Consider the following 12,125-nt stretch of genomic DNA (forward strand, 5'->3'; position numbering starts at 1 on the left):
AGAATTAGTTTCAACTGGATATTCTCTGCATATATGATTTTCATCCATGTTTCTCCATGCAGAAACTAATGGAGTTGCAAAGAGACTCTAGTTAAATTCTACAGAGATTCTCTTTTTAGTTCTACAATTAAAGAAAATCTTTTCTCATCTGCAGTTTCAGTAATTCAGTTCATTTCTGATTTTTGTACCTTAAGTGCAGCTCTTTACTTGAGGACCTGTACCTTTTGCTATGTACCTCATTATGTGATAAGGCTCGAAGTTCAGGCTCTCAGAGTGGCATTCCTGATCAGCTTTGTACGTATAAAGGTATGAAGTTTCTTCGTCGCAAATGCAGAGCGCAAATGTTGCTTAGTAAATGTGTCTCTTAGCAAACTTTTTGAATGATATCCTATATTCAATACTCTGTATTGTTTTTTTTCTCCTCAAAGTATGAGAAAAAAGACATTCTACACTGTCTTTTATTATTCTACCTCATTTATCCTCACTATCAGTTTTAGAAATTCAGCATCTTCTCCGTCTCTCTGATTTACCCCTTCTTAGTATCTCAGTAAATGCAGCTGTGCGTGTTACTTATATGCAGTGGTAGTGGGATTGAGCTTGGTGACAGACAAGCCAAATTTAGCAATTGAGTAGAGAGAGAATCATCAAAAAAAAACAATTTTCTTTGGTGAAAACTTTAGAATTAAGTAAATGCTTTTGTAAGCCAGATAATCAGCTTATAATAGTATGCTAATAGCCGAAAGATAGTAGGAAAAAAATTCACTGAAATATATACAGGCAAATACATTGCTATGGGAAAGGAATGAGAAAAGTACAACGGGTTAAAGAACAGAGCTATGTATAAGGACACAGAATTACTTTGTTGCCCTGACAAAAAGTAAAAATATGTGATAACCACACTAAAGTCAAAATACAACTGAAGACCAAAAGAGCAAAATATGCACTTCTAGGCTATTTTTTGATCCACTGTTAAATGGATTTGCTTCACAAAATATACACCCAGATGCAAGAATTGGCTTTTAAATCATATGAAATGCAAAAGGACTATACAAATATTGATTCAAAACATTTAGGTGTATTGTGTATATTCTATGTTCCTCTAAATGCAGGAAGCATCTTCTCCCTTCCTAACAATTCTGTGCTGGTCTGAGCACTCTTCAAGCAGATCAGTTTAACAAAAAAACCCCTAAGAACTCTACCTTTGTGTCATGGCGTACTGCCGAGATGGGGGTGACTTCCTCTGCTCTTTTCTTTTTGCCCTCTTCATCATCTTTCTCTTCTTCTGCCTTTTTCTCCGGAGTCACAGTGGTTATCAAATTGGTCTGAGAGATGCCCTTTGTTGTGGCGTACTGGCCAGTACCAACCTCTGCAGCAGACACAGAATCCTTCATGTACATTTCATGGTTTTCATTCACTGATGCTAAAAGCAAATATTTAAAGAGGGAAAGTCTGAAATAGCTTTTGCTGAGAAGCTGCATAAAATTAAAAAGCTGGGTTAGTAAAACATCCAGATACTGCTGAGAACAAAGCTACATCTCGTGTCAAAAAATCAGAAGCCTGTGCATACATTTAAATAAACTGCTTACTTGAAATAAAGCCCTTAGCTTTTATATGCATAAACATATATTATGGATGCATGTATACACATTACTGCAGCTAATGTGTGCATTACATAGTTGTTAAATGTTAGCAAGCCATTGCTACTCTAGTCAGAGTAGCAATCAGAAAAAAATAATGCATTGCTATATATATCAGGCTGAAAACATATGGGAAAACATCAGCCATGGGGATGGAAGAGATTTTTTTTTTTTTTTTAATCTGTCAGAATAGAGCAGTACAGATCAAATGCAGGGTAAACAATTCACTGCACTGCAGGAGATGACAATATTGATGTAACACACATGAAGTATCTGAGAGACACGAAATCTGATCTTTCAATTATCAAGTATTAAATTCTGTCGGTTAAGTGAACTCATCCTAAAAAATTCTGGAAAGTCATGGCATTCAATTCAATGGATAAAACCAGAATTTTCTAGGATGTAAATGCTTTGATAATTCATCGTACTTAATCATATATTAAGGATTTCAAAATAGAGAGTAAATATACAGATAGAATGTAATACAAACACTAATGTAACACAAACGCCAGATCCTGCTCTCTGCTCTGCAATTAATTACTGATTCGCCGGGACTAATCAAACGTGTAAAGTTACTTGCATGTGTAGCAAACCACAGGGCCAGGATCACAGTGTAATTAATCATGATGCTGAACATTACTGGCATGTTTTTGTTACAGTAAAAAGATCAGCGAACAAACCATAAGCATTAATTTAAAAAAAAAAAAAAAAAAAAAAAAAAATCTTTTCCCCATTTGCACTTAGGCAAATTACCATAATAAAAATCTTGCAGAGTTGAACAAATGCTCAGGGAAAGCTTTCAGATATTTTGTCTCTTGGGAAAGAGCTTAGGAGGTGGGAGAAAGCAAAACAAGTAAAGGGAGACATCTTGTTTAGATGCTACAAACAAAATAGTGCAGAAGGGTAATTTCTGCTTTGAGACACATGCACAGCAATCAGGTCACCAGTTGCTTGGTAACAAGCAAGAAGCACATCAGAATTAGAAGATTCCAAAATTATTAATGACAAGCAGAACCTTTAGGGGGGAGAAAAGTAGGCTTGTCACTAGTACTTTTAAATCAATGCTTCTTTCCTTCCCCTCCCCCCCTCCACCATCAACTATATTCATTGAAACTCATTGGTAATATTTGGCTGGTGATTTTTCTTTTTTTTTTTTTTTTTTTTTTTTTTTTTAAACCATAGTGATTCTAAATTCAGTCTCAATATTTTTTTTTCTACAAAAATAAATTGCAGCTTATTTTTACTCAGTAGCTGACAATAACAGCTGATGAAGTAGCTGAGAGTCTGCATCACGCGCTGGCCTAACTTAGAGGAGCAGCAAACCTTGATTCCACAAGCCACAGAGAAAGTGAGGAGAAGAGGGACCTGCTATTAACGTGCCTATGTTATTCTCCATCTTACATGCTCAAAAGTGATGTGTGTAAAAAGGGCTCATCAAACTAAGATGCTTGTTATTACTGTATGAAGGAAAACAATATGTGAATTTAACTATATACTTAATTGAAAAACTGCATATGAAAAAAAAATAAAGGCCAAATTTATCAAAACCCAAGCAATTACTCTTGTAAATCCTGACAAAGCTTGAAGTCAGACTTGCTCAAGTGGGAAAGCCCTGTATGGCAGATCTGGTACTTCGTTCTTTTCCCAAGCAAGAAAGGATGCAGGGATGAGGCCAAGGAGTGGGGCCCATGAAGAGCAGAGTCCCAAAACACCCTGCAGGCAAACACCTTGTAGCTGCAGCAGCAGTAAATTTAGGACATTCTTTATCTACAGCTTGTTTGTGGCAACCCACAGGCAGCATTCCCTATAATACTGTCAGGTCCTGGTGTCAGATCTCTTTTCTCTGTGCTGAAAGGGAGCAGAAGTCATGAAGCAAGGACTTGGTTTCCTGCTCGTCTCTTTGGGGCTCACTGATTTCTCAAGTGGGAGGTGGCTCCTGAGAAACCATCTTAAGCAGTCATTTCATAAAAGGCTCCAGGACAACAGAGAAGATGCCCTATTGAAAGTCAGCAAGCTTTGTAGGACCGTCATGTGAGGGATTTACCCTCTACTGCCCAGGTGAACATTCCCACTGCAAAATTTTATGGACCTAATTTCCAAGTCCAGTTATGAAGACAGCTATAAGTCATGCCTCCTCCCACACAAGCAGGCCATTAGTGATACAACCTCCATCACAGGTACGTAGCGAATGTACAGGTACTTACATTCTTCTCTCAGCAGAATCTCAGGAGGTATGAAATTACAAGAGGTTTACATCAAATTTAAAGCAGTGACCATCACGAGTGTAACTTCTGACCGAGTCAATGAAGAGGACCTTACCCCCATCCAAGCTGCGGGACATGGTGTAACGTTTACTAGAAGACCGCTCAAAGTAAGGTGCGGGCCGGTCTATGAGCGCACTGGCTCTTCTCGTCTGAGCCTGTGTCCTACCACTGTAACGAAACTTGGAGCCCAGTGTGAGGAACTTCTTTGGAGGTGCTTCAGGTAGAAGGAGCCTAAAACACACCGAGCACACAGGGATTATTCCACATACTCCACAGAGCAGCCTACTACTTTTGCAGAAGGAAGAACACCACTGGGACCTGCATCTCACATGTCTATGCCAGAAAAAGGGATCAAACAATGCCTCACATATAATGTAAGATCTCTTAACTAAAGTGCTAAGAATCTAGGGCCAAATTTGTTAACAGGGATGTAAAATTTTTCAGGTTAGAGCCTTCCCGCCCTCTGTGTTTTGGCTACGGAGTTTGCTGAAGAATCCATCCTCCTGCTATGGAGTTTATGCTTTAAAAATCAACTTCCTATTAAAAAGCAGAAAACATTCAAAAAATGTACAATTTCTTTTTAGATCCTGTGATACTAAGATGAAGTTTTATAAAAACGTGCAGACAGCTTGAACCAATAATTTTGGAAAAGCAGAGAAATTCTTCACTTGACTTGAGAGGGAATTTTAAGTACTGAATACTTATTTTCAGGTCTTCTTAGATATCAAAAAAGTAGCTATATATGCATAGTTGCAAAATTCCTCAGTAATGTAAAACTGGCATCTATGGGCTGGGTACTATAGGTGACCAAAAAATACAATACAAGTTACTGTCTGTGTTTTCATCTGTAATTAACTTTTTTTTTTTTTTTTTTTTTTTTTTTTTGCCTTGTTTTCACTCTCATTCATATTTCCCAGTGACTTTCCATATACATTATTCTATCTAGACAGAGAAATATATGTGCAGAAGAGTCCTTAGGCTTTTTTATTATAGTGACTGATGTTATCATGCAGAGATAAAGCAAGGTAAGAACCATATGGTGATTTTAAACATTTAGTACTTTTATGGAGTGCTCAGAGCCACTTCTTGATCAAAAAGACAATTTGATTTGGAGGCCTTAGTCTCTGCTGACAATTTTCCACTGGATCTTGTGGCACACCTTTAGGAAATGACATCCACATACCTGAAAAATGTATGGTGCTCAACACACACTTTCCATAAGCGCTTTGCAGCACGATGATTTGGCAACTTAAACCCAATAGTGCTTTCAAACTGCTCAAACTGGGTAGGAAAAAGAAAAAGTACATTTTTGATGCAGTGCAACTATAGTTAGGCAGTGTGCACAGGTACATAAGTTCATCTTAACTTCCTATGTATACAATCTAAGTGAAAAGATATAGTATATGCTGATGTATATCATCATATGTATACATACATCCAACAGACTCAGTCTCAGAAGGAAACTGGGAGTGGTAACCAAAGGCAGCCTTTGGAGATTGCTCTATGGGGAAAAGCGAGATAACGAGCAAAACATTTTTGATGGCGACACTGATGCTTTATGCACTATACTAACAAAATGATCAGTAAAGGTTTGGGAAATTTCTGAGAGAAACAAACAACATGTGAATGTCTTAACCCTGTTGTTTTAAATTCAACAGTTTAGAGAACAGTGGGAAGCCTGATAACAGCCTGAAGGGGAGCAATAGTCTCCTGGGACTGATTTGGTCTCATGCAGCCTTGTATTAAGGAGAATTAGAGTGAAAGAACTAGAGTTAGTAAGTCACAGTGTTTTTAGCTAATTTGTATCCTGGGACAGATGAGAAGAAAAGCAGGTAATTGAAAGAGTTAGCTGGGGACACCAAGTGACCTCTCTAGATTGTGCTGCAGATTTATATTACAGGTGCAAAAGCTGTGACAGCTGCAACTGCTGTATGACTACATGCAGATAGCTGAGTAGGTGAAACAGCGTTGCTGTGATCAGGGAAAGAAAAGTAGAAGGGCACTTGTAAGGAAGCCTGGATCCCTATGGGGAACTGACAAGAGAGAAACACGTCAGGAAACAGCAGAAACGATGAAGATGATTGAAACAACACACGGGATGGTGACTCACATTATCATCAAATGTAATCTGAAATGGACTGCACTGATCATTTTGTGGAACTATGACCAGGTCACAGAAAGCACCATGCCAACACCAGCAGAGCTCAAAAGGAGAGCCTGAGTGCAGAACTGAGAACATCAGTGGCTCTTCTTTTTTTTTCTTTTAAATTAAACTCAGGATGTGAGGTTGGTTGTTAAAACTGTGTCTGTTGTGAGACAGAAGATGTAGGACTGTGGATTTTGGATAACAACTCTGCAACTGCTCAAGTCCTAGTTACAGTGATGGCCACAGCAGATTTCCCAGGTCACTTATGAAGCCAGTAGTTGGCTCAGGATTCCCACTGCAATATTTCATTAAGGGAGAAATGCCAGTCTTCAATCAAATGACTTCTGTCCTGCTGTATAGCTCCAACCTCTAAAATGGATATATTTTTTTTCTTAATCTGTTGCAAATTGATTACTGTACCAGCAGTTGAAATTGAGACACTGTTTTGTTAATGATGATCTTGAACTCTTCCTGGGATTTTTGCTATGATCTATCATCCTATTTCTGTGTTAGCGCCTGCTTAACAGGAGGTAAACCAACGCGTTACTGTCGGTGTATTTGCTATGCATCAGGCTGAGCCACGAGAGGGCACTCACGATACGAGATTTCACACTGCATCCCGGGTCAGAACGTGAGCTTCTATGGGGCTGGAAGGGCAAAAGCATGTAGCCAGCAAAATGCTGAATGATGGATGTTGGCCTCGTTTTTATCAGTCTCTGGATTTCGACTCGAGCTCCAAATGCACAATATGATATGGTTATAAAATTTGGTATGACCTATCTATGTCTTAGTGAGTAATATGAACAGACACTAACTCAATACACAACACGATGATGGATGATGAGTACTCCATGAATAAGCAAAATGTTACTTAAATTTCCAAAGTATTCATAGTATGAATGAGCTCTTTGCAAGCAAGCAGCATTTTTTTATATATATAAGTATATATATATTTGCTGTTTATGTGAGTTCAGGGTTGTAAACAGAAAAATACAGAAGATTTTACCTGTATTTTAAATAAAGTATTTACCTAATCTTTCCTAAGAAAATCACCACAAATTAAAAGATATAAATGAAGGGGAATGTTAAAGACACAACAAATCAACAAATCAATGAGAACACAATTTTTTTTGAAAAGATTTGTTCACTGAGGAGTGTCAAGATCTCCTTACCTCCCCTGGTCGGATTTTGATGTAGAAGTTGTTCCTTTTGTATGAAATTTTCAGAACCTTTGGCCAGGCAAATCTGTTTATTCTGAGTCGGTCTCGGTATATTAAGAGGCCACTTGCGCAAACTCCTAACATGATTTCCACTCCTTCAGAATCCTGGAACAACAGGCAACATATACCGTTGAACAACTCTCTCTTTAAATCCCAATACAGACACTCATACACTGTGTTTCTACCTGAGCTATCTGTTCTTAATGCACCAGCTACAGCAATGTTATTTCTGAGTGCTACCCTACTCATCAACAATTTCTTGCATTCAGGCAAGGAACATTAAGGCTGGGCAGAATGAGAGAACGTCCGTGTTTCGGAAGTTATCTTTTAGAAAAACTACAAAAGGAGGGAGTAACATTGTATATGGTATTAAAATAATGATATTAACCATATTGCACACTTTAATTACTTAAGTGTCATTAGGGTAAATGCAAGATTGAAAATAAGTAGGACTGCATACACATTTACCAGTCCCAGCATCTCCCACACTCCACAAGTAAACGCTCTGATCAGACCAATTTTTCTCCTGTATTTTTTTTTCCTCTTGGTTTTGGCTGATTTGCTAGCTTCTTTAATGCTGTTCTGCCTATGTTCAGTATTTTTACTTCCTTACTTCTCTGCTGTTGTATGTAAAATAACCAGTTGGCATAAAGTTGGCCATTTAGATCAGAAAGATTATTTTAAATCTGGGAGTTTTACAACTCATTTTGACAGGGAAGCAAGTGTAGGTCAGGCATGTTAGCATCATAAAAGCTTTGGCCAAAATCTTATTAGAATATACCTAAATAGATGTGTATTTTAAGTAAGAACTATATTCTTTGCTTTCCTTTAGAAGCTTTCAAATAGCCTAAGCCAATCTTCAGTGTTTACTATCACCACTAGCCTGTATAATTTTATTTTTTATTTAGCTAAGCATTAACAGTGTTGGAGAAAACAAATGGTTGTCTTAAAGAATAGAGTCCTTTGGTAATTATTTTAAAATAACTTAAAGTTACAAGTTTAACAACAGCAGCTATGAAGATGTCACTCTGTGATAATCAAGAAATGAATTATTAATTTGCTACTAGTTTTCCCACCCAATAGAAGTCTAATTATGTTTAAGACGAGCACAAAGGCATACGTGGTTAGATAAAAGAAAGCAACAGCACGGCTTGAAGTAAAAAAAAAAAAAAAAAAAAAAAAAGATGTTTTAAAATCAGATATGTAACACAGAATTAGGACCACAAGGTCACTTCAGTGTTAAAAAACACATCAGTTAAGAATGTTGTGCTCCAACAAAGATGGTGTCACACCACAAAGGTATCTTTTCAGTATATGTGGTCATGGTGGGCCACTAGAGAAAAAAAAATAAAAAGTGGTCTTTTTGCTGGAGTTCAGTTTGCCAATTTCCTAGGCTAAGAGGAAGCTCTAAGTACAGCAAATACATTTGAAAAAAAAAAAGAAGTCTTATTGCTTGTAATCACATTGCCTGGAATGATCCCTTTATGCTCACATGCCTACATAAGATATATAACTGCAGATAGAAGGGCTGCTATTTCTGCTATACTTGCCCAAAACCTTATTGAGAAATGCTTTCTTTCTTCCTTTCCACCTTTACAGCAGATCTCAATGCATTCAAAGCTTTTTTTGTTTGTAGGTATCCAAAGCTGCTTCTCAGTGTGATATTATTGGTGCAAATCAAAACCTGGTGGAATTGTTTGGTTTTTTTTTTTTTTTTTTTTTTTTTGTGAGCCATAGGACACAACACTCTTTGCTGTAACATCAGGAGACACTGAGCTGCACATACCTGCAGCTCTACATACGAATGGGAGGTTTTGTCAGAATGCTAACAGCCCAGAGGACAAATCTGTCTATCTGAACACAATTTTAATTGTAGCCCTGTGCTGGCTAATTGAGAGCTAGCTCTAACAGCAGTTGGCAAGCCCAGCATCTGTTGAATACCTCAGATACCTGCACAGCCTTAATGAATTGACACTGACACTGAGACATCTGCCACTGCATGACTTCAAAAGGGCACCCACGGAGACACTTGTCCAGCAGCCTGATACCATCCCATCACATCAGCAAGCCTAATTAAAACTAAATGCTACTTCTCATGCCGATTCTAATTTTCCCATTTTTAGCTCCGTTTTTGAGATTGCTACTGGGTTTCTTAATCCACAGACATACCCAATTCAGTGAGCAATGCAGCTTTTGATATTAAGAAAATTATTTCAGAGAGACATTGGCTTGCCTACCAACTTACTTTTCTCTGAGTCTTTCAAGATAAAGAACAGAAAAGTGAAAATGGACACTGATACTTTGTAAGGAGGAGAAAAGAAAGGTTATCTCAGGACATCCTAACTTAAATTTCATGGCCTTTATCCAGTATTTAAAAAGAAAAACACTCATCCCTTAATGCCATGGTATGTCAAATTTTAGTAATGAAGCTCGTAACGTATTGAGAACAGGATCTCACTTAGTTGCTGTTCTGCAGATCTTTGTGTTGGACAAAGGATGTTGAAAAAAAGCTACTGAGTGACATTCACCAATCCATTTCTATCTCTGCTCCAAAAGTGCCTCAAGATTCTGTGCCTGTCTGCAAGAAACAGGAAGAGCAGCAGCATGCCTCCTGGTCAAGTGCTGCCCACTGAGCCATACCCAGATTTTTCATTTTCAGTAGTGGTAATTAACAGAACACAAAATGTTGCTTTGAATTTTGTAACACACATGCACAATTCCTATGAAACGCCCCAGGGAAATGGCTGCAGGCCCTTTCAAGATCCAAACTGCAAATTTATCTCAGTTCTTGAAAGGATATGTTGCAGCATAAAAACAGGCTCACAGCAATTCGACCTTTACAGAAAATGCTCTGCACAGTTCAGGAGTCTTTGTTTGGTACTCATTTGCCAAGGATGCTTGCTAACCTCAGAGATGTTAACATCCATTAACCTTACTTTGATAAGTGAAGAAGAGTTGAAGAATGGAGGGTGAAGTAATTGCTTATTTGGGCAAAAAAAGAAAAGCCCCAGATACAAAGCTGGCAGGTGACTGTCCCAAGCCACAAGAGAAATGACCATTTTTGATTTTTACCTTAACCTGCTGATCATTAGGGAAATCTCCTCATTGTGGGAGAATGTTTCCAGCAAAATTACTGCCCTTCTAGTCAACTGAAACGACCGCAATTCAGAAGAGAGATCAGCTGCTGCTTCCCTGAGACTATCAATCTGATTAGGTCTTCAGCACAGCTGAATGACTGCTTCAGAGTTCTTTGCATGTTGGAAATGATCTGTTTATTTAGCTAAGATGCCATACTTGGCCTTATTAAATTGCAAAACGTAGCTGAAGGAAATGACAATTGATCACTCTCCAGATAGCTTCTAATATCCTTTCTGATTACTGTGCCCATTTTTTTCCCAAAGGGTTTGGCTGTTTATTCTGCACAGAGTGTTGATGTGAAACATCATATAGCCTATAGGCTGAATCACGTTCCAGTTACAAGATGCTTATCCCAGGAGTCACCTTTCCTCACATTGACTAGTGATTTATCCCCCAATCTGCCTGTCTCAGAACAGCAAGAAAGAATAAATCAGAGTCCATGCAAATTCAGGTACATGAGAAAGATGACCATTGTGGGTTCCCAGCAAGAAGAACTGCAGTCCATACCTTGGCATGATGGAGATCTACTCCATACATTGATAACTTTTTGGCATTCTCCAGAAAATGCATCTCAGCCTCAGCAGGTGTCATTCCCCTGAAGAAAAACAACCAATTTGAGCAGTGATATTAAAGAAACAGAATATGAATTGAAATGCAACACCTACAGTCTCCACCCACCTACCTGTGGCTCTTGTGCAGCTCAATCACCTTATCTTCCAGCTCTTTAGTGTGATTCGGTGCAAAGCGAAACTCGCTGACGTAGTCACTGCCGTACTCATCAGGGTCATAGTCACCAAGCTCAGACTGCACAGTGTAGGAGCCCAGCAGGGCGAGGGTGACAAAGGAGCAGGGCAGCCGGCCAGACACGATGTCATCTCTCAGCTGCAAGCAGAGGTAGTACCTGCAAAGGAGCACCGCCTCTGCTCACACACAGCTCCTCCAGCCCCACCAGCAAAGGAGCCACTTCTGAGAGGCGGAAATGCCCAAGCCCAAAGCTTCTTGCATTAGCAAGAATTAAGAATTAAAAATATCCTTTGCCTAACTTGTGGGTAGCAAAGCTTAATTAATCATTATAAAGCTGCATGGAGATTGCTTGATAAAATATGTTGTCATTTTGTTTGGTGGCTCAGGAGAATTATCCGTAGGTTTACATAACATGTCACTAAGATACAGCTAACTGATAACTCTTTTCTTTAAGGAGAAACATAAAATAACATTCCCTAAGGGGCAGCCAAACTCTAAGGCATTCAAGAAAAGATGTTTCTTTAGTAAACTGAGAAGCTTTCTCAAAAATACATTTAAACAGTAAATGATGTTAAAAGCACAGAGGTAAGCACTGATTAGAAGAAACCAGGCTAAACTGAAGAGCGTTGGCTTTGCAGTTAAGACACGTAGTTACCTTGGGAGGTTTAAGGGCAAGAAAGAAATCCTGACCCCTCCAAGAGCTTTGCTGCCAGCCTAATGCCAACTGACCCTTGCTTGGAGGTGAGGTATGATTTTTGATGTCTTAGCCAACACAGCTTACCCCAACATGGAGCTGGTACAGAAAACGGATTTGCACCAAATGGGAGGAATAAGAAAACGTTTCAAATATTTTTACCAAAGATACAGTTTGTGTACCTTGAACCTAATTAAAAGCAATAAAAGCAGGATAAGGGTAAAGAAGGATAAAAGCAATCCTTCCCTTCAACAGAGCTCATTATCACCGCATTCATCATAC

At 38.6% G+C, this 12,125-nt stretch overlaps 1 protein-coding gene across 10 annotated transcripts in view; it reads right to left on the reverse strand.

The window, feature by feature from the left end:
* Nucleotides 1-12,125, reverse strand: part of EPB41L3 (erythrocyte membrane protein band 4.1 like 3) — a 135,147-nt gene that overhangs the window by 21,999 nt on the left and 101,023 nt on the right. For 9 of the 10 annotated variants that reach the window (XM_042837913.1, XM_042837903.1, XM_042837890.1 and 6 more), the window contains 6 exons: nt 11,088-11,306; nt 10,913-11,000; nt 7,220-7,372; nt 5,085-5,182; nt 3,957-4,132; nt 1,200-1,420 (listed from right to left, as the gene is read on the reverse strand). In XM_042837913.1, the coding sequence (XP_042693847.1) occupies nt 1,200-1,420; nt 3,957-4,132; nt 5,085-5,182; nt 7,220-7,372; nt 10,913-11,000; nt 11,088-11,306 (955 nt within the window). The remainder of the gene's footprint in view (nt 1-1,199; nt 1,421-3,956; nt 4,133-5,084; nt 5,183-7,219; nt 7,373-10,912; nt 11,001-11,087; nt 11,307-12,125) is intronic. The other variant, XM_042837897.1, reaches the window with a different exon arrangement.

The sequence above is a fragment of the Centrocercus urophasianus genome, unplaced genomic scaffold (assembly GCF_019232065.1).
Source record: "Centrocercus urophasianus isolate 14NV4802_14NV808 unplaced genomic scaffold, USGS_Curo_1.0 seq_11, whole genome shotgun sequence".
Taxonomy (NCBI): domain Eukaryota; kingdom Metazoa; phylum Chordata; class Aves; order Galliformes; family Phasianidae; genus Centrocercus; species Centrocercus urophasianus.